This window comes from Oncorhynchus nerka, linkage group LG13 (assembly GCF_034236695.1).
Source record: "Oncorhynchus nerka isolate Pitt River linkage group LG13, Oner_Uvic_2.0, whole genome shotgun sequence".
In the NCBI taxonomy this organism is placed as follows: domain Eukaryota; kingdom Metazoa; phylum Chordata; class Actinopteri; order Salmoniformes; family Salmonidae; genus Oncorhynchus; species Oncorhynchus nerka.
Window position 1 is genome coordinate 79,360,210 of NC_088408.1, and position 22,679 is coordinate 79,382,888.

At 41.3% G+C, this 22,679-nt stretch overlaps 2 protein-coding genes across 25 annotated transcripts in view; one reads left to right on the forward strand and one right to left on the reverse strand.

Moving 5' to 3' along the window:
- LOC115140226 (transport and Golgi organization 2 homolog) overlaps positions 1 to 4,715 on the reverse strand; it is a 31,664-nt gene extending 26,949 nt beyond the window's left edge. For 3 of the 8 annotated variants that reach the window (XM_029678454.2, XM_029678447.2, XM_029678446.2), the window contains exons 1-2: positions 4,571 to 4,715; positions 3,382 to 3,492 (exon numbers count right to left, since the gene is read on the reverse strand). In XM_029678454.2, the coding sequence (XP_029534314.1) occupies positions 3,382 to 3,492; positions 4,571 to 4,614 (155 nt within the window). In that variant the 5' untranslated portion in view covers positions 4,615 to 4,715. Of the gene's footprint in view, positions 1 to 3,381; positions 4,129 to 4,410; positions 4,500 to 4,570 lie in introns of those variants that run through there. The other 5 variants (XM_029678449.2, XM_029678452.2, XM_029678448.2 and 2 more) reach the window with 5 other exon arrangements.
- A 1,663-nt stretch (positions 4,716 to 6,378) lies between these two features.
- The window catches only part of LOC115140228 (splicing regulator ARVCF-like), a 367,731-nt gene continuing 351,430 nt past the window's right edge, over positions 6,379 to 22,679 (forward strand). For 5 of the 17 annotated variants that reach the window (XM_065026736.1, XM_065026742.1, XM_065026739.1 and 2 more), the window contains exon 1: positions 6,379 to 7,229. The gene's annotated coding sequence lies outside the window, so the exon portion shown is untranslated. The remainder of the gene's footprint in view (positions 7,230 to 22,679) is intronic. The other 12 variants (XM_065026744.1, XM_065026741.1, XM_065026745.1 and 9 more) reach the window with 4 other exon arrangements.

Here is a 22,679-nt window from a genome sequence, read left to right on the forward strand (position 1 = left end):
ATCACTGTTGTTGCTAATGCTGCATTTGACATTCATTTCTGGTGACTTTTTACTACCACTGCACAACTGTCACTTATTTAGCAAGGCAACAGTGCATGACTTAGTGACTTCACATTACTGTTCAGCTATTGTCCCATGAATCACCCGCTAGCCTTGTACGCACGCACACACACACACACACACACACACACACACACACACACACACACACGATTGTGGGGTTTTTCCCTCCCCTTTTTGCTGGCCTATATTAGTGTGCTGAGACAGCAGAAGCTGCCATAGATGTGGATTTGGGCGAGAAGTGGAATTGCACAGTGGGACCTCTGGGCCCTTTGTGAGTGATTTGAGTTTATACGCACTCTTGAACTAAAGGGTAACTACATACAACAACAAAAATCTAAATTACTTAGATTTTTCCCAGACCTCAAAAGTGGTCTCCTTATGTGGTTTAAGCATAGTTGTGAACAACAAAATTGGATGTTCTATTAAAAAGTGTGAATAAGAGCGAAAACATGAAACATTTTGACGAAAAAATGTCCATGCTGTGATATTGTTTTGGTTTACAGTAGTGACACTAAACCTGGTATCAAAGTAAACATTGTGTAGTTTGTAGAAGTAGCTTATATTGAATGTTGCCGGGGCCGTTAAAAACTGTAGGCCATTTCTATCCACACTAACTTCTTGTGCTGGCTCTACGAGACATGTGGGCTCAATTTGTATATACAAAATGTGTGGGCCTATAATATAACATATAGTTGTAACCGTATCTAACCTGAGATAGGCCTAACAACAATATTCAGTCAGGTATTGCACAAACAGTCAAGTAAAATGGTCAACCTAGAATATTCCATGTAGTCTACAATTTATAATTGCATCCTCTGTTCATAATTCTGCTGGTACACACTGTTCCCAGATAATGTTAAATAACGGTGAAATAAAAAATTAATAAAACATTTGGTGCATCGCCATTACTCATCATCGCTCATTATCAATTAGACACACAGAACACGCATGTTTGTTTTTTCACCCACGTCCCTTTTCGAAGCCAACTACCTGAGACGTATTGGTTGTCATGCTGGTGTCACAGGTCAAATGATGAGGATTAAATAGTTCCACTGAGAGGCATTTATTCGTGGTGCACAGTTACAGAAGAGAGATTAGGCCACTGAACTATGATGACCTCCGCAATAATTGTATCTTGCCAGCGGTTACCAATCCCATTAACCTTGTTCAGAGGCAGGTGGATTTCTTAAAGAACAAATAAAGCAAATTGACCTAATTGTGTCAACCTCTGTACATCAAAGACTCATGATGCAAAAGCTGGTTGCAGTGACACTTGTTCCCCAAGAGTCAATGACACTGGCCCAGAAACAAAGCAAACACTAATGATTTTACACAGGAGAGAGAGCAGAGCATCCATGCTTTATTAGAGACTGTGGGAATCACTAGGAGAGAAACAAGACAATTAACAGGGCCCAGCTATGCGGAGAGTGCGCCATTTTAGAGAATTCTATAATTTGTCACTTATTCCTTACAAAATAAATACTATGTTTGAGACAAGGTCACTGGGAAGGCTAATATTTTGACAAGATACATTCCATTCATTCTGTATTGCAAAAGAAAGTACTAATAATTTGATGGTGAGGCAATACATGGGCATAATGGGAATTCAGAACACAACATTGTTGGCAGGCAGGGATGTTGGCAGAATTGGGTGTATGGTGAAAAACCACTTACACAAGAGATTTACTTAACATTCTTGTAGTTATTTTGCCATTCCGCTCACTGATAATGTAGGCCTACATGCATTAAATTCAACCACGGTGAGGATGCTAGCTAGGCCTACAGGTTACACATATCCCATGGGTCCAGAGTGAGTCATTGCCCACACACATCCACTGATCGCCTTAGGCTAGTGTAATCTCCCAGAGGCAAAGGCAGAGATAGATCCTGGCCAGGTAGAGAGAGAGCTCCACAGAGCCCAGGGGATTATTACAAGCAGGGCTTTAAATTGCATTGACTGCTCCTCTACCACTGGCGTCTGCCCACAAAGGACCTTCACTGAGAGAAACCAGCAGTGACTGTAGGAAAGGTTAGTGGATGGTACATGGTGTTTCACTGTGCTTTGTTTGGGAGGCTTTGAATTAGCCTGGAACCAAACTGAAATGTTCAGTTTCATTGAAATCGGGAAGTGAAACGGAGCAATTCAGTTTGAATACTGCCTAGCTTTCCATACTTCCAGTGAGAGACAGCACCACAGATTACCTCAGGTTCTTATCACTGCTTTGGGTGCTTAATTAGATTAGAGTTGCTACACTTCAGCACTAGCCTAACGCATCTTTGAAGGACAAAGGGAATTTTTTATTCACAATTATACTGAACAAAAATGTAAAACGCAACAAGTTAGAGTTCATATGAGGAAATCAGTCAATTGAAACAAATGAATTGTGCCCTAATGTTTGGAATTCACATGACTGGGAATTTCGATATGCATCTGTTGGTCACAGATAACAAAAACCTTTTTTTTTTTTTTATAAAAAAAAATATATATATGGGTCTCATCACTGTATTTCTGTGCATTTAAATTCCCATCAATAAAATGTAATTGTGTTCGTTGTCCATAGCCTATGCCTGCCCATACCATAACCCCACCATGGGGCACTCTGTTGACATCAGCAAACCGTTCGCCCACACAATGCCATACATGTGATCTGCGGTTTTGAGGCCGATTGTACTGCCAAATTCTCTCGAACAACGTTGGAGGTGACTTATGGTAGAGAAATGAACATTCAATTATCTGGCAACAGCTCTGTTGGACATTCCTGCAGAGAGCATGCCAATTGCACTCTCCCTCAAAACTTGAGAAATCTGTGGCATTGTGTTGTGTGACAAAACTGCACATTTTAGAGTGGTCTTTTATTGTCCCCAGCACAAGGTGCACATGTGTAATAATTATGCTGTTTTATCAGCTTCTTGATATGCCACACTTGTCAGGTGGATGGATTATCTTGGCAAAGGAGAAATGCTCACTAACAGGAATGTAAACATGTTTGTGCACCAAATTTGAGAGAAATAAGCTTTTTGGGTGTAAGAAGATTCTGGGAACTTTTATTTTAGTTCATGAAACATGGGCCCAACACTTTACATGTTAAGTTTATATTTTTGTTCAGTATGTATCAGAAGATGAGAAGAATGTCCCCTGCGTCAAACTCAATGATGCTTTGATTCCTTTAAGATTCAGATTTGCTCAACATCTGGAAGTGTGCATCTTTTTAAACCATCATCTGAATATAGGCCTCCAGTTGACATAAAATGAGAGCTGTCCAGACTAGTCTATATGAAAAGTGTGGTAAAGGTACACAGAGGGAGGAGAGGCCTTACCTGTAGGCATTTTTGGATGCAGGTCGAGGGTCAAACTTGAAGAAGATGATACACATGGGGGTGTTAGTGGTTGGGGACGCTCTCTCACACTGGGAACAGTAACTTTCAATGCTTGGACATGTTGGCAAGGGTTAGAATAAATGATAGTCAAGTAAGTAAAGGAGAAGGGTGGTCTTGACCGCCCTACACTATAGCATGGCCTAGGTTCAATTTACAAAGGAGACAAACCACATAAATCCTACAGGACTGTACAGGTAGCCACAGCTGTACCAAGCCCCTTACCTTATCCAAGTGGTAGTCTAATCCTGATTGAAATACTTATTCAATACAGGACAGCAATACTGTTGACAAACCCTCGTGTGTCCTCACACCGTACTGTAGCCTGATAGAGAAGTGATTAGGTTAGGCCAAATGATTAGGGAAAAAAAATGTGAGCCATCAGCTGATTCATAAATGACATTACAAAAGAGGTCAGTACCTGGTGACCACATAACTAAAGTGTGCAGGCGTTTGTTCCAAACCAGCACTACAACAACACACCTGATTCAACTAATAAAAGGGTATTTTTTATGAAGTGACATAGAGGAGCAGAGCAGACAGCTTGTTGGGGAGTTCTCCTTTCTAGTTTCTAGCCCCCTTTAACAGCTACCAGCAAACAACATTCGTTACAATTATTAGAGATCTAACGTTAGTTAGCTAGCTATAGCAATGGTGAACAAAAATAAGATTTACGATAACCAGGACAACAAAATGCATATTATAGCCAGCTAGCTAGCTTTATAGTCAGCAACTTTGAACTAGCATAGATTGCAGTTACTTAGCAAACTATCACGTTAGGTAGCTAGATGCAGCAGTCTTGCGCTAGCTAGCTATAACCTTAGCTAGATGTCACACGAACAACGACAAAACAGGCAAGTGACAACACTTTTCTACCGGTCTGTTTTGTGACACATTACAAAATAAGTAAGAATATTTTATCATTCATCTGCCTGGCTACCTAGGTAACGTTGCATTGGGAAAAGTACTCACTATTCCACTTGCTGCTTATGATCTATTCATTCGGTTGACTAACATTACAACAAAACAAAACAAACTCTTCGTCGTAGTGTGTGCATTTGATTTATCTTGCGGGCAGGCTAGACCGTGACTTTCAGGTCAATTTCATTACACGAATGTGAACTGCGCTCACCCCGTTGATGGTTCCAGAATATCCCAGGCGTAAATCGCGTGCATCCTAACAAAACATAGACGTAATCCTAACCGTCTAGCAACATACACTATGATTGGCCTATACAAACCCTGAGTGAAGGTTATGGATATTTTTCAGATTTCTCCTTACACTATTAGCTACGTTTGACAGTTTCTGTAAATGTAATCATTTAAGTTAGTTGATAGAGCATTTAAATTAGTTGCTCTATGTATGTTTTGGTAATGCAAGCGTGACTGGTTAGGAACGACAGTTTTGGTCAGTGTAAAAGGTATAAAACCGCCCCTTCTTAAACCCTATCAGCTTTTGAGAGCGTTGTCTGAAAGATGATGGCTGATCTGTGCTGCTTTGGGGACAAGCGGTTTGAGAATACATTTTTGGCGCATGGTTGATTGACTAAGGCTACCGAGAAGATCCCATGTGTTTGGAGAGCCTTTAGGGAACCAAGCAGTTCATTGAAACTTGTGATGGGAAGCCAAGGCTTTCTGACGCGTTTTGGGGCGTTCACCAAATTGTGTCGAAAAACGGTTAAATTAGTTGGAGCTTTTAACAATGCACATTAGTGACATCTGCTGGTCAGCAATGAAAAGCAGAATTGATGTTATGATACAGTATACTTTTTTCCATAATATTCAATAAATCTTCTTAGATTTTCTGCACAAACTGTTAAACTGTTTTAGGATGACACATTTACAAGTCAGTTAATCAAATTTCTGCCCTGCTAGAGCTGCCCCCAACTAAGTGCTATTATTGTGAAGTGGAAACGTCTAGGAGCAACAACGACTCAGCTGCGAAGTGGTAGGCCACACAAGTTCACAGAGCGGTACTGCCAAGTGGTTGAAGCATGTGGCGTGTATTTTTGTTGTTGTCTGTACACGGTTGCGACACTCACCGAGTTCCAAACTGCCTCTGAAAGCAACGTCAGCACAAGAACTGTTCATCGGGAGCTTCACGAAATAGATTTCCGTGGCCGCGCAACTGCACACAAGCCTAAGATCACCATAAGCAATTCCAAGCTTCAGCTGGGGTATTGTAAAGCTCGCCACCATTGGACCCCTGTTTTTCATGGTTCGGGCTAGGCCCTTTAATTCCAGTGAAGGGACCTCTTAATGCTACAGCATACAATGACATTCTAGATGATTCTGTGCTTCCAACTTTGTTGCAACAGTTTGGGAAAGGCCCTTTCCTGTTTCAGCATGACAATGCACCTGTGCATAAAGTGAGGTCTATACAGAAATGGTTTGTAAAGATTGTTGTGGACTAACTTGAATGGTCTGCACAGAGCCCTGACCTCAACCCCATCAAACACATTTGGGATGAATTGGAACGCCAACTGTGAGCCAGGCCTAATCGCCCAACATCCGTGCCTGACCTCACTAATGCTCTTGTGGCTGTATGGAAGCAAGTCCCTGCAGCAATGTTCCAACATCTAGTGGAAAGCCTTCCCAGAAGAGTGGAGGCTGTTATAGCAGCAAAGGGGGGACCAACTCTCTATTAATGCCCATGATTTTTGGAATGAGATGTTCAACAAGCAGGTGTCCACATACATTTGGTCATGTAGTGTATTTGAGAGTGGACTTTTATTGTCCCCAGCACGAGGTGCACCTGTGTAATGACTGTGCTGTTTAATTAGCTTCTTGATGTCAGGTGGCTGGATTTCCTTGGCAAATGACAAATGGTCACCAACAGGGATGTAAAAAATATGTGCACGGAATTTGAGAAGCCTATTGAAAATGTGTTTTATTTCAGCTCATGAAACATGGGACCAACACTTCACATGTTGTGTTTATATTTAAGGATAACATTACAAATTATATATTCGATCATGTGTAGGTGAGTTCATTTGTTTCAAAGTAGATTGCAAATTGTACGTCGTATGCAAAGATTGACAGCTCTAGTCCAATCTAGTCTAATCCAATCAAGTAAGATATATTCTGTTTCTGCTTTAATTGAAAGTAGGTTCACCCAATCAAAATAAATATTTACTAGAACGCTCCGCGATAGGGGTGGGTCTCTGACATTTTTGTTGCACTAGCGCTGTTTGTGTACGAGAGGAGTTTGAAAACGTCAGTTGGGGCCACAGATTTGGGTTAGTGACAGGCTTTTTATTAATTTTTTTACAACAATTTGCTGTCAATGTGTATTTGACGCTATTGAAGAATTTGCGACCTCACGGTGATTTTTGTTTTTTTGGAGATGGGACAGACAGACTATAAATAGCCTAGTTAAAAATAACTTTATTTGATTTTACATTGAATGAATCATGGACTTTTTAAAGTAAAGAATAATTTCAACACCGGTTACATTTGATTTGTCCTCTCTTAACCCTCCATATAATTGAGCAAATAAAACATTGGCTAAGCCAATCACGGACTACACTGCTATTCTCCGGCACTGTACGAGAATAACAAGTAGCGCTGTCGTTTGCAACAAAAGCATTGAAAAGAGGAGAAATCATTATTCGGGTTTGGTCACGTTTTTGAGGTGCAATTCATAAACTAAGAAGAATAGGCTAGGAGTGTGAGGTGATTTATTTAACCAGCGCAAGGAACCATCTGGTGATTGCATCGCCAAGTTTACACTCCTGCGTGCGCGTACGTACTATCCCTAAACTCCAGTGGAAGGGAGGAGTAGAAAGAAGGTAAGAAATGTGCTATAATGTTCCTGGTTATATATAAAACGTCAATTTGATTCAAGACGATCGTTTTCATTTTAGCAGCCGAACAAACATAATATATTATTCCTACGTAGTCGTACACGATACAATGCTTTGCGATTGTCATGGAGATTGAAGGATGTGTGAGCCAGTGGGGGACTGCTGTGGGGATTTTACGCGGAGTTGTTGTTCATTTATGGAACTCAATTATAGACTGGTAAAAATAATATTTGAATTAAACGAAATTGCATTCGATGAAATAATAATTCCAGCCTATTATCAATTGTAGATTGCGTATCTCATGCCATGTTATGCGTAACGACATATATCAATTGCAATAGAGTCGCCACAGAGATTGTAGAATGATTGGATTGTTTTTGTCCTCTTACATTATAGTTCTGTTTCATAATATGAAAATTCCAAACCCATGTCGTGTGTTTGCTGAATATATACAACAATGGATATGTCGTGCACTGCCTCCTGATTCTGCAGATCTAAGAGCACACACATGGTCATCGATTGTGTCAAAGGGAACTGCCTCTGTCTGCACGGGGCACCTACAATAGGCTACCTACCTGCAGCATCTTTGCAATACTTCAAAAATAATTATGATCTTTAAATGTAAACCCCAGGCAATGCAGAATACAGTTAAATATTATGTATAGTAACAAATGTGGTGAATACATTAGAATGTTTTTTTCCAAGATGTAAAAAATGACTGTAAAGATGTTCTTTTTGACAGGTCACGCCACAGCAATCATTTTCCTCTTTGTTTTTCCCTGATGCTGAGTGAATGACATGGTTATGTCTAGATGTGCTATAGCTTTTGTTTTGCCTTCCGGATTCTCACCTTGTAATATAACCAGTTTGGAAAAGGGGTCATTTGCGAGTTGCTGCTGGAATTATTTGGATGACGGGTACCTTCCGTCTTATGTGGTTTTCCTCTTGAAGCCTGAACACCCTTTATGTGTTGGGGCGGCATGTAGGTTAGAACGTTGGGCCAGTAACCGAAAGGTTGTTGGCTCGAATCCCTTAGCTGACAAGGTAAAACTCTGTCGTTCTACCCCTGAACAAGGCAGTTAACCCACTTGCCGTCATTGTAAAAAATAATTTGTTCTTAACTAATTTAGCCTAGTTAAATAAAATACAAATTATGTTCCTACTCTGGTAGGCCCAATATAATGAAATTCGTACGTATTAGGGTAGGGTTATTTTGATGTGTTAAATTTAGTTGACGTGACTGCTGTGAGCAGGTTGACGTTTGTTAGGTTAAAAATAAGATTGAATGACTTTGTGACTGCCAGGTAGTGACCACTCTGCAGAGCTGAGTCATCCCAATAAATGCCAACCTGCGAAAATAGATTTGGTTGGATGGGATTGACATGTATGAATGAATATAAATAGCTGTTGCAGTCAGTCACAAGGTCATGCACTGGAGAGCTGCTGCCACAGCGTCTGCCTAGTTGGCAGTTTTTATTCTACGTTCAAATGTAGGAAATCCTCATTTAGATTGATATATGTGCAATAGTACTACTCCGACTGCATGGAAGTAACTTATTTTCTGTTTGTATTTGTCTGTCGCAAGTTCTTCACATTGAAAGTACAATGCTTGACTTGGACTGAAGTAGGTGGCGTTACTCATTTTCTGTGCTGGTACTGTTTTATATTTAGGTGCAGGAGCTTCACAATACTTTTGAGCTAATATTCTATAAGAGGTGCAGTAGAACATTTAAGGTGCGGGTACTCTAAATCAAGCACCTAAAGTACAGGAATCATATGCAACCAACCATGGATGGTATTGGTTCAAGTGTTTTCCTTTTTGAGTGCCGCCTATTTATTTTATAGATAAGCATGTGCTACACTAATAATTTATTTGAAAGGCCACTGTGGCCCTCAGGCCCCATCAGCTAATTGATGAAGGTGTTTGTTTGCCATACTTCTAGATTTGAGTGACAATATTATGGAGTGATTTCATGGCCAACAGAGATTTTAATTCCATAATTTTGAATTTGAAAATGAGGTGAGAACCTGTTTTTGCTTTGTGTAGATTGACGAGGAAGCCAAATCAATTGATCCATTTTAGAATAAGTCTGTAAAGGAACACAATTTGGGAAAAGTCAAGGGGTCTGAATAAAAGTTTGGACACCTACTCATTCCAGGGTTTTTCTTAATTTTATACTATTTTCTACATTGTAGAATAGTGACGATATCAAAACTATGAAATAACACATGTAGTAATCAAAATATCTTATTTGAGATTCTTCAAAGTAGCACACTCTTGGCATTCTCTCAACCAGCTTCATGAGGCAGCCACCTGGAATGCATATCAATTAACATGTGTGCCATGTTAATTTGTGGAATTTCTTTCCTTAATATTTGAGCCAGTCAGTTGTGTTGTGACAAGGTATGGGTGGTATACAGAAGATGGTCTTAGCTTTCAGGAATGGGGTAATATCTTATAGCCAAAATGGTACAAACGCTAGTGCCAAATTCATAGGAAGAAAATAAATTCAACAACCCACATTGGCTTCAAAAAATGCCAGAAGCTTTGTTTTACCACAGAGAGCATCTGTTCTCCTCAACCTTTACCTTTCCTGGCTGGCAAAGTACCAGGATGTTGTTTCTGGTTTTGGAACTGAATTTGATAAGTCAATCTGAATGCATCTGAGAAGTTTTAATATATTAAACTTTGATAAGCTTGACATTATAGTTTGTAAACTTGATACACAGACCAATGTAATATCTACCATATTGAAACTCAATATAGAATTTGAATATTCAATTACATTTAAATTGCATTTTAAAACTGAATATTCATTCAATTCAGTTTCAAATCATGAAATACAAGTTTAATGTATCCATTCAATTATTCAATTTGTGCATAACAAATAAAAAAATATTACATTCAAATTCAATATCCTAATACAAATTCTAAATTATGGAAGTCAAATACAATTTATGTTGGCACTGAAAATGCTCCATATGATATCATAGGGCCTTGGCCACAATGGTTCCTAAGTCTGCTAGATCTGACAACACAATACCTAGGCCCTGTCCAGGAATTTGTCAGTATTCAGCTGAGTAGAAAACACGGAACTGACTGCTGCCATTTTCGACCAAATGATTTTTCATCCCACATATCAATCAATCAAATGTATTTATAAAGCCCTTCTTACATCAGCTGATGTCACAAAGTACTGTACAGAAACCCAGTCTAAACCCCCAAACAGCAAGCATTGCAGGTGTAGAAGTACGGTGGCTAGGAAGAACTCCCTAGAAATGCTGGAACCTAGGAAGAAACCTAGAGAGGAACAAGGCTATGAGGCTACATAGATCTACCCTAGGACAATTCTATTTCACTTTGACAGGGTGAATATGTACTCTATTATTGCAGCCGTCCATTGTAACTTCCCTGACTCCCTGAATATAGCTTCTTTGGATTTCTTTAGGCTTTATGCTATTCAGTGGGAACAAACATTTGACTTCGAGTCTTTTGGTGTTTTATTTATTGTCATCACTGCATTGTTGGGAAAGAGTTCTCAAGTAAGAATTTTACTGTACTTTTTTACACCTATTGTATCCTGTGCACATGGCGAATAAACTTTTGAAACTAGCATTGTTATTGTAGAGTTGTTATTATACACTATGTGGAAGCTAGGTTAAAGTACAGCAGTGGATGTTGAGTGGGAAATGAGTTCTGAGCACAGCAGTGTTCAGTATTATGCATGTTAGACTAGATAATGCAACCAGCATGACGGAGACCGTGGCCGACGACAGACAGACACGTAATCGTTCATCAGTGATGTCGTTTTAATGGAACGTGTCAAGTTAGATGTGGATAGGAATGAACATAATATATAAGAAATAGTTATTTTTCTCTACACTATGTTGCAGATGCATTTCACTTGAACACTATTGATTGGTTGGAACTACAGCTTCAGTTTTTGGACTTGCATCAAGATTGACCTGTAAGCAGCCGGTTTTGAAAAATTGCTCAAATGTATAGGATTTTCCAAAATCAAAGTATCACTTGTGTGTGAAATTTACACAGAAACTTCTATGGTGTTCACATGCTTTCTTTGTCTCCTCTAGGCAGTCTACAGACTTGGCCTTGACCATTCATTCTAGTTTATTTCATCTTCTAGAACAATGAACTGTGGAATGTTAATCAGTCAGGACCTGATTTCACATGTTAATTAAGTGTATGAAGAATGTCAGGCTTTCTCTTTCCTTCAATTGAGGTTGTAGAATTGATTAGAGTGGACTAACAGAGAGACTGAACCATAAGTGCCAACTCCAACCAGTATGTGCTCTTTGAAAAAGAGATTGGCCCATGTTCAAATTAGTGGATTATGATTTGTTTTATGCAAGATTTCTGTTCAATTTATGTGGTCTCTCAATTTATTTAGCCTAAGTTGTACTTGTACAGCGTTATATTCTATGATTGTGGATGTTGTGGTGAAAAGCTTATATGAATCCTACTCTGACATGTATGTGTGTTCAAGTATGCAGCAAATGTAGACTAGTCGCGTTAACTCTGCATCATCATTTTGTATGCTTCTGTGGTTATTGCTTAATGTTAAGTGCAGTATTGTAATACATGTCATGCCAAACAGAGACTATGTTTGAGAGGATTCATTGTGGATATTTTTATTAGCTATTAGAATCAGTGAAATGGAAACGATTTGTGCAGTACAATGGAATGCCTCCTGCAACAAGGCTAGTGAGTATGTTTTCGCACTTGATGTTATAAGGGGACTGCCCCTCAAGACATTAATCCGTAAAACATCACGTCACCTAATGCTATGACAGTGGGAGAACAAGTCTAATCTAGCAGCTCATCTACTCTGATGATAATATTGCACAGATCAGTCAAGCTGATACCTTCCAGAGAAATCATGTTGACATTAAATTCCCTCAACTTGCATGAACATTTTCATCAATAAAGAAACTAACATCATACTTGGCTGTCTCAGTAGTTTGATGGATTGATCATAGTATCTTATTGGGAGATTAAACTGTATTAGTCAGTGCACTCAGTACTGTGGGCTACACTGACTTCCTGTGTAGTGAGAGAGGCAGGCCAGGTCAAGAGTGAATGACTCTTTATGGTTCTGGCTGACACCTGCTGGGCTGGGGGACAGAGCTGTGTTTCTTCCCTCTGTGCTGCTTGCTTGCTTTGCTCCTTCAATCCACCCCTGGCGCTGGCCATCGCCTCTCCTCTCCCTCCTGCCAAGGGAAATAACTCTCTAGGTCTTTGTCTGTCTGGCCAGCCCCAACACAGTCCCAGGAATTAAGAAAATTAAGAAGACTATGTATTTTGAAAGATGAGATGTTTGTATTTTTGTTTATCTGGTCAGTTAAGAACAAATTCTTATTTACTATGCCGGCCTATACCGGCCAATTGTGCGCTATGGGACTCCCAATCACAGCTGGTTGTGATACAGCCTGGATTCAAACCAGAGTGTCTGTAGTGACACCTCTAGCACTGAGATACAGTGCCTTAGACCGCTGAGCCACTTGGGAGTCCGAATGACAGATTTTGAGGACAATAATAAATACCGCTGTGATGTAATACAAGAAAGCCAAACACCTGTGAGTCCAAATATGCACTTCATATTTCCATATCATAAAACTCATGTCCTATACAGTGTCATTGTTTATGATCACTATGTTTGATGTACAGTTACACAATGACATGGCGTTATACCCTGGTTTGTCTTGGACAGAATGAGCATATGTTTGTTGTATTATGAAGGAAATGTGCCGCGGACCACGTCTGAATGCACTCATGACTGAATACACTCATTACGATCTACTTCTCTGAATTGCCTTGTGAAAGCCTAACACTGTAAGATTCTATTTTATAACTTAGCTAGTCATGTTAGCAATAGAACAGCCTTTGAAATTACACCCATCTGACCCAGATTGCAATTTATAATGGACCGTATTTGAATTTCTTAAACAACAACAGTTATTTAGGGATTTAGGGTTGTGTTCCAAACAAAACAACTACAAGTGTGCTTGCTCTAGGTCCTCAACGCCACAGCTAGGAGATCTAAGAAAGCACCTTATAGTTTAAGACTTATATGAGTCATAAAATTGCATTGACAATTACTTAGGAACTGTGTACACTTGGAGAGGTGTGTGTGGCCACTTGGAAACACCAGTTACACCTAGCACTCAAACCTTTGTCATGTTTTTGTCTTCTGCTGAACCTACCCTAAATGATCATGTCACTGAATGTATCTAGAGTATTTTCAGATTTTGTTGTCAACAAATGCAGCGAAAAGTACAATGAATGTAAAATGCACATCAAATCAACAGCATAATGTTTGGATTCAGTCTTTTCAGGGGAACTGTTGTCCTCACCTTTTAGTCTAATAATTTTCCCATAATCTCTAAACTGTTCCCTTTTAATTGCTACCATCGTTATGCTTTTCATATTTCATCTGTAAGAAACATGTAAATTTAGCCCTATCCATTTTGGCCATTTCCCATGAGTGTGAGGGGTTAAGGTTGAATTAATTGTTAGCTGTCTGGGGTTAAATAGCAGCATACCACCCTGCATCCCACTGCTGGCTTGCTTCTGAAGCTATGAAGCTAAGCAGTGTTGGTCCTGGTCAGTCCCTTGTTGGGAGACCAGATGCTGCTGGAAGTGGTGTTGGAGGGCCAGTAGGAGGTACCCTTTCCTCTGGTCTAAAAAAAATCTCAATTCTCCAGGCAGTGATTGTGTAGGGTGCTGTCTTTTGAATGGGATGTTAAACGGGTGTCCTTGACTCTATGTGGTCAGTAATGATCCCATTTTCAGCCTCATATTTGGGAAAACCGATGCTGTTTGTGAAAATGTCATTTTGTATTTTATTTGACAAATTCCCTCTAGTGAATAAAAACAAAGAGAATAAACATCAATATGTCTAGTATTGGGATTTTAGAGGGAAATTAACAAAAAGTAACGTCAGTCTAAAGCAGCCTTGTTAATTTGATCTGGTGTTATTCTTGTATTTCCGTATCCTTGTGATATTGATGGCATGTCCTCAAAAGCTTTCAATCATGTCTTTGCAGTCAGACCCAAGATTACCTCTGGGCCAGAAATTGGTTTTAAACAAGATTTCACAACATAATTTTCCTCTGTGCAGGGACCTGGGTGGTAATGCGTTATCAGAATTCCAGTGGGCCTATTACACTGTGACATGTTGACTGGCTGTTAATCCACCTCCCTTGTCCTCCCTTCTCCACCCTACCCCACAGTGCAACCCATGGACATTGCATAAACATAGAGCAATTGTACCGAAATCCCTCTGTGCAACAAGAGAATGTCAATTCCCTGGCTGATCCCCACCCCCTCCGCAATCTGAGGATGATAATGTCTCTCACCAGGAAAGATCAGCAGTGTTATGTAGTGCAGCCAGTCACTGTGCCTTCCCACCTTTACCTGGGGACTTAGGCTAAGATGAACTCTGCAGCTGTCAACTTCAGGCAGCGGCCTGGATTGATATTAAACACATCCCCTATGACCTGCTAGTCAGTGGATTGAAATTGCAGCAGCACACCTTTAGCACAGTCAACCTCTCCGTGCCCATGGTTGTATTCATTAGGGCTCACTGTTGCAACATACGATTAAAATGGATGTAGTCCCTCCATGTTTTATTACATTTTCTTCCATTTGGTGCTTGATGATTTTGACACAGGAAAGGGAAGTGTTTCCTGTTGTGTTTATGTTGCCGCCTGACCTGAGACAATGACCAAACCGCTAGAGGTTCCTCTCCTCCTGGCCCCTGCTGTATGGAGGATTAACCCTGCTGGGACCTGTCCTGCCTTGATTATGTTCAGGGATAAGAGCTGCTTAATTTTAATCCCTACCGTGCCATCCTGGGTTGCTAAACAGTGGAGCGGTGTGTGTCTGTACGTCAGCCCAGACACCACACTACATCACAGATGAATTAGGAATGACTCTGTTCTCCTCCCCAGTCCCAACCTGCATGAGATCAGGGAGGTTGCCATGGACAGGTAAAGAGCTAACTAGACTGCCACAACAGTGCCATACAGGGAACCATAGCATTGATGTTGATTTAAATATGAAATAGCAAATGTATATAGCAGCTATCCATTAGATTGCATTTTTGTTTATTTTAATGATGATTTGGCTGTGGCCTTCCTTGCTTTTACGCTTGCATCTCCTATTTGGCAGTTTCACTGGAGCTTGAAAGTGTGAAATTAGGTAGGGAAATCATTAAATGGTTCAAGGAGAAAAATAACCTTTTAATTTGTTTGTTTGTTTGTTTGGGTGAGATCATAAAGAAGTATAAATGAGAGGGGGCCTTCAGAAGTCTGTTTTAATGCTCTGCTCTACCATCTACATCTGCTCTGTGCATGTAGAAAGAGGGGCTGTGGGAAAGGTCTGTCCTAATGAACCCTACTGTTCTGTCTGAGTGTTGGCCTGCTGGCCCCGGCCTCTGGAGAGTAGGACCTTGATCTCTACATTACCCTGAAGGACATCAACTAGTAAAGACACTCCAAGAGATGCTTCCAAAATAAAATGGGAAAACCACTGAGCCAAGCTGATCAAAGTGGTCAAGCTGGACTACTGAAAGTGGTCTTGCTGGTCTAGATAGTCTAGCTCTTGTTTTTTTTGTTGTCATATTGTTGACTTGTCAGCCCCTTCATCTGAAGCCTATACCTCTCGGACTTCCTTTATTCCACTTTTCTAATCATTCTATGATGGCTTTTCTCACACAATGGACTGATGCTATTACCAGGAGAGAAATTCGTTTTGAAAGGGGCTTTTCATTAGCATACACAGGAAGGAAGCTCATGACTATATTGTGGAGCGAGCGCCTCTCTCTCTCTGTCTCTGTCTCTCTCAATCACAGGGGCTGCACTGCCAGAATGACTGGGGATTAGTGGGAGCTTAGACTGTTTTGAATTTCAGAAACCTAGCACTCCAAAAATGAGTTGGAGAACAATGAGGTTCAGAGACCAAGAACCTGTAAACTCCATCCTCCATTGTGCAGAAATAAGATGACACCTTTGTTATTTTGGGCAAATGGAAGATGTTCACCCCATGTTTATCCCCTGAAACCTGTAAAATGGCTATTTGAAGAAGAGACACACAGTGATTCAGTTTAGCTCCTCATGGTCAGAAATGGTAGCATATTGTGAAAATCATTCATCATAGTGTGGTTTCCAATAATTCATATAGAAATTCAGCTTATAGATCTGCAACAGTTCCGAATGGGGGATAGCGAGAGAGATCCAGTGTATGGAACTATAGATGATGTGGAGCAGTGACTGGTGTCATAGTAACTCCTACGCATGTACTGCTGCTGCGTATGAATGTGTCCCAAATGGCTCCATATTCCCTTTTATAGTGCACTACTTTTAACCAGTGCCCATAGTGGAATAGTGTACTATATAAGGAATAGGGTGCCATTAGGGACGCAAGATGTGTGTCCGTGTCCTCAGTACCTCTGCTCTGCTCTTCTGTGTCCGTTCAGGAAAGTGACAGCTGATTAATGTGGCAGTCAGGCAGCATCTCCTCATAAAGGAGCCATAGCATAAAGGCAGGAAGAAAAAAATCTTCCTCTACTCAAGTGCTGGCAGGAAATATAAAGGGATACTGTCAGGACATGAATGTGGCAGAACAGAGGAGATGCCAGCAGAGGCAACAATCAGGGCTTTATGTGTGGGAGGGAGGGTTTGGTGGAGGGTACTAAGGAGGCTCGTATTGGGGAGGGTTTCGATCAAGTGTTGGACTGCGGGGCCTCGACCAGCTGTGACTGAATGATGGTGAGCACAAGCTGCCTTTGCTGTCTGGACTGCCTGTATTAGCTGCCTGTGTAACGGAGTTAAGAACGTACCATAAGTTCACTCCACAGCTAGCTTGAAATGTCCCCTGATGGAGCTAGCTCAAACGGTTGGTACATTGTCATGGGTGACAGTCACGTGTTTTAGAAAAACACAGGTCCTGGGTTTGAGCCTCTGTGTGTGCCGAATCAGGAGTTAGCGGTACTCACTAAGCAAGCAGCGTGACCCCCGATACACCTGCCGTGGAATACTTCTCCAGGAGAAAGGGGAGAAATTACCGGAGAATGGCACATTATGTTGTCCAGTGTAAAAAGAATGGTGGTTTTCATTGTCTGTGGCTAGATTTTAGACACTGTTAGGTTATTCAAATCAAATTTGATTTGACACATGCACCGAATACAGGTACCGAACAGGTACCTTACAGTGAAATACTTACCAGCCCTTAACCAACAATGCAGTTTTAAGAAAAATAAGTGATAAGTAAAAAAGAAAAAATAGCATAATTAAAGAGCAGCAGTAAAATAACAGTAGCAAGGCTATATACAGGGGCTACTGGTACAGAGTCAATGTGCGGGAACACTGGTTAGTCAAGGTAATTGAGATATGTACATGTGGTCTGGGTAGCCATTGGATTAGATGTTCAGGAGTCTTACGGCATGGTGGTAGAAGCTGTTTAGAAGTCTCTTTGACTTGGTGCTCCGGTACCGCTTGCCGTGCGGTAGCAGAGAGAACAGTCTGACTAGGGTGGCTGAAGTCTTCAACAATTTTTAGTGCCTTCCTCTGACACCGTCTGGTATGGAAGTCCTGGATGGCAGGAAGCTTGGCCCCAGGGATGTACTGGGCCGTATGCCCAACCTTTTGAGGTACTTAGGACCCATGCTAAATATTTTCAGTCTCCTGAGGGGGAATAGGCTTTGTCATGCCTTCTTCACGACTGTCTTGGGGTGTTTGGACCATGTTAGGTTGTTGCTCCACTACAGCTCCATTGATAAGAGTGGGTGTGTGCTAGGTCCTCCTTTTCCTGTAGTCTATGTCTCTGACCTCCTGCTTATATGCATATAAGTCATTTAGCTCGTCTGGTAGGCTCGTGTCACTGGGCAGCTTGCGGCTGTGCTACCCTTTTGTAGTCTGTAATTGTTATTGGGGATATGTCCTCTCTTTCAATGGATTTTCTCTTCATTTGTCTCCTCTTGTCTCCCTTCTCTCTTTCTTCTCTTTCATTCTCTCTCTCACAATATATTTTTGACAGCACCTCTCCTCTTTCTAAATATCTAATTTAACTGTATTATAGAGAACAATATGAATATGTACAGTATATATGAATAGTGTGTAATAAGTATTTTTTTGTTTTATGGTGTCTTGATAATGACTCTTTTTATGTAATATCTTATGTTGTTTTCTAGAACTGTTCTGTACTCTGTCAATTATTTAATTGTTTGTGTGGACACCAGAATGAGTTGCTGCTTCATGTGCAACAGCTAACGGGGATCCTAATGGACTAAACTGAACTCAATTTTTTTTTGTCTCTTGCTTTTTTTTGTTAAGTTACTGTTGAATGTGTTTTGGCGTCTGGCACTCCACTCAAAATCTGTTTTTCTCCATGCCTCCCTATGCTATGGTTGTGATGAAATGCATTGTGGTTACTACAGAGCTATGCAGCATAGAGGGCAGTGCTGCAGTGTCTATGAGCGTCTTTGCCTCAACCATGAAACCGGATATGCTGCACCAGCACACACACACACACACCACCCTGTATAAAAGTAGACCAGCTAAATTAGGCTGTTGGACAATTGGAGCTTAGTCAGCACTGGAATTTACATGTATTAATTAGCCTAAATTGAATGGATGATCATTCTGAAACTGAAAACCCCGACATAAGCTTTTTTTTGGGCCCTACTTTTTCTCAAATTGAATTAAGGCAGTACAATTCAATGCTCACGTCTCACAATTGTTGTGACCTGGCCTCATCTTTTTCAATTAGTTCGCCTTTGAGGGACTATCTGATAGCTTTATCAAACATACAATACCCCTTCCTGCTCTTTACTGTTTCCAGAATCCACACTGTAAATGAAGAGGGATTCGCAGGCAGGCTTTAGCAAGGCTCGTTTTTACATGCTCCCATTTCTGCTGAGGGCAGCGGTTGGATCAGCAGTAGCACTGCCTCTGGTCTTCAGTGATCAAACTAGAGGCAGGCAGGCCCATGTCAGCAGAGCAGAGCTGCCTGCAACAGCAGTAGAGCTACAGACTAGAGCAGCCCTGTAACCATGGGACCCCAGCTAGCTACATCGATCTGTAGCAGTGTGCATATATCTATCTGCCACATTCTATTCCTCCACTCCTCTATGTAAATGAGCCATTCCAGTCTCACAGATTAAGCTGTTCTCTCCCCAAAGAAAGAGACAGCCTCCCCAGTTTTAATCAGAACTGATTGTGGTGCGAGCCTGAGTGGGGAAGGAGGCTTTGGTTTGGGGGGGGGGTAGGGGTGTAGCCATGAAAAAAAAAAAACTATGCTCAGTGTAAGCCAGCCGCGCAAACCCAGCAGGAACCCTCCGCCACTGCGGGCCCTGGGGAGGGGAGGGGGAGATGTGGGAGAGAGAGAGCGAGAAGGGGAAAGGCAGACAGGCATGCAGCGCTGTGCTGGTGTCATAGTGGCTAGGATTGATTTCATCATTCAGAGCATGTGAGTGGGGGGTGGCTCTCCTGGGAAAGGGGCTCCACTTGATGAGGGAAGAGGCGGGGTGGCAGTAACATCCAAGACCTTCTTGGTGCATCTCTGCTCCGGTACACAGTAACAGCCATGGAATCTGACCATGACAGATATGTACTGTATGGTATTGACATGATCCGTTCATTCATATGGAGTTCACACAGAGTGCTAGTCTGAGTTTTTGTGTAGCATTAGTTTTCCCAGACAGACGTTGTTGTTTAATAGCATCATCTGCTTGCTAATTCTCCTTTACCACCATGGCCATGGTCCCATTTCACTCACTGAGTCACCAACAAACAGATGGTGTCACCACAAATGGAGTATAATACGCTGAATAAATCGAGAAGGAATGTTGTGCCGCTGCCTCAGAGTAGGAATGTGCAAACGCACATTCACACAAATTCACCAAATGTCCCCAAAGAAAGAGTTTAGCTGAAAGGGATTAAATAGTAAGTGACAGATCCCTCAGTTCGTAGCAGCATAGCCCATTAAATCTTCCCCCTCCTCTTCTTTTCTCTCTCCCTTTTCTGGGTGTCAGCCAGCCTCAGAGCTTTTACCATTGTGACCCATGACATTCTGCTGAATAATGTAATGGGGTTCTTTTAAAGGATGGTGTGGGGGGGGGGGGGATCTGCATTTCCACATGCACGGGCTCTCAGCATTTCCTCCTCCCACAGAGAACAGCAGCACACCCTGGTCTCTCAACTAGCCATGGAATGTCTGACTGGGCTGGCCCCACCGTGGCATCCAGACCAAGCCTGTCTGTGGGAGGAGTGTCTGTTTGTGCTATTATGCCAACTCCTTGTCACTCATTGTCCTGTTATATTTGGTTTAATACTGACAGCACTGGAGATGGCCCTGAAAGCACAAACAGATCTGAGACCAGGCTAATCCAGGTCCTCAATATCGATAAAGGGCTGAGCTGCACATCACCTTATTAGGCAACAAATTAATTTTAAAAGACTGAAACCGATGAGAAATACTTATTTTCATTTTCCATTTCAAAATGAGCTGTGCTCTCTACTGAACACAACTCTGCTTGACTTTTTTTCTTCTTACAGAGATGAGACAAGACTAACAATTGGTAGTTACAGTCTTGTCTCATCGCTGCAACTCCTGTAAGGACCCGGGAGAGGTGAAGGCTGAGAGCTGTTCGTCTTCCGAAACACAACCCAGCCAAACTGCACTGCTTCTTGACACAGTGCAAACTTAGCCCAGAAGCCAGCTGCACCAATGTGTTGGAGGAAACACTGTAACACCTGGCAACCATATCAGCGTGCACTGTGCCCGGGCGCCACAGGAGTTGCTAGTGTGCGATGGAACAAGGACATCCCTGCAGGCCAAACCCTCCCCTAACCTGTGCGCCGCCCCATGTGTCTCCCGGTCGCAGCCAGGTGCGACAGAGCCTGGACTTGAACCAGAACCTCTAGTGGCACAGCTAGCACTGTGATGCGCCACTCGGGAGGCCCCTCTTCTTCTTTATCTCAGACCTGATGAACAGAACACTACACACTACCCTCAGTACACCAGGAGCATCTACTATTCAAGGGCATTGGATGCGAAGGCAGTTGTCTGCTTTCTAGCGTGGTGTATTTGTTTGATAGGACTTTTTAATTGCTTTTCATGTTGGCAAGCGAACTGAGATGTGATATTATTTTTCAGTTGTGGTTTGAGATAAAATGCTTATTTTTACTGGCTGCGCGTCCGTCTGAAATATGCTGTTTTCTGTTCCCCTGTAGATGCCATATACATTTCAGATATCATTTCTGAAATTGGTAGATAATATAAACAGAGTATGACCTAGTCTGTGGCAGAACTAGATGTCTCAGCACTTGCTAACTTAATTATCAGATATTGGAAATATTTCAAGAAGTTGTTGATTTAATAGCAGTGTGATACAGAGCCAAACTTAATTCAAATTGTTATACTGAATATTATATACTGATGATGTATTCTGCAAAGGTAGTGGATGCCTATGTACAGAATGTGGAAGATGGAAGATCAGAGATATTTAGAAAGCACTCTGTGGTGTACAGCAAACGTCCATTTTCTTTTAAAGCTGCATCCTTCTTTATCTTTCAAAAGATAAACTCCCAAAATAATGAATAATATGATTGACTTTTGTCCACTAGCTATCAATTAGTCCTCTCTATCTTGGAATGATAATCTTAACTGAAATCTCAATAGCTGACCTTTTTAAAAACCTTGCTATATCTGAGAGCGTGAAATAAAGGGAAAATCTTGATTTTCATTATAGTACTTGTTCGACCTTGGGGACTGCATTAATTCAAGCTCCCCAGCCATTCTGTAATAATCCTTGCCCATATGCTGCCATCTTGCCAGCCTTGTATGCAACATACATTTCTATCTACAGCTATTAAACTCTCCTGTGCGTGCTGTTTAATATGCAAAGTGGATCAGAAAATAATTAAAATCCTCGACAAGTGATACAGCCCTAATTACCTCAATCTAACAGTGGTGACAGGACAGACTAGCAACATATCTCTGTCTACTGTGGAATATTATTGCTAGATATTACTGCACTGTTGGAGCTTAAAGCATAAGCATTTCGCTGCACCTCCGATAACCTGCAAATCTGTGTATGTGTCCAATAAACTTAGATTTGAATACGATTTCAAGAAGTAAGAACGATCAAAGATGGAATTGGTTTCAAATCATCACTTGTATTTACTGCTAGTGTTCATTGTGGTCGACTCTTAATCTGTTGTTTTCTCTCTTTCACTATTTTTTCCCCTTGCGGCCCAGAAGTGAAGAAAACATCCAATTGCATAATTTGATGCAGATTCCAAATGGCGTATCTTCCCCCTGTATCTCTTTCATTCAACGACTCCCATTGGGCTCTTAGTCATTGTGCATTCAGCTGTTAAGAGCACCATATGAATATTCTGAATCTGAGTGGC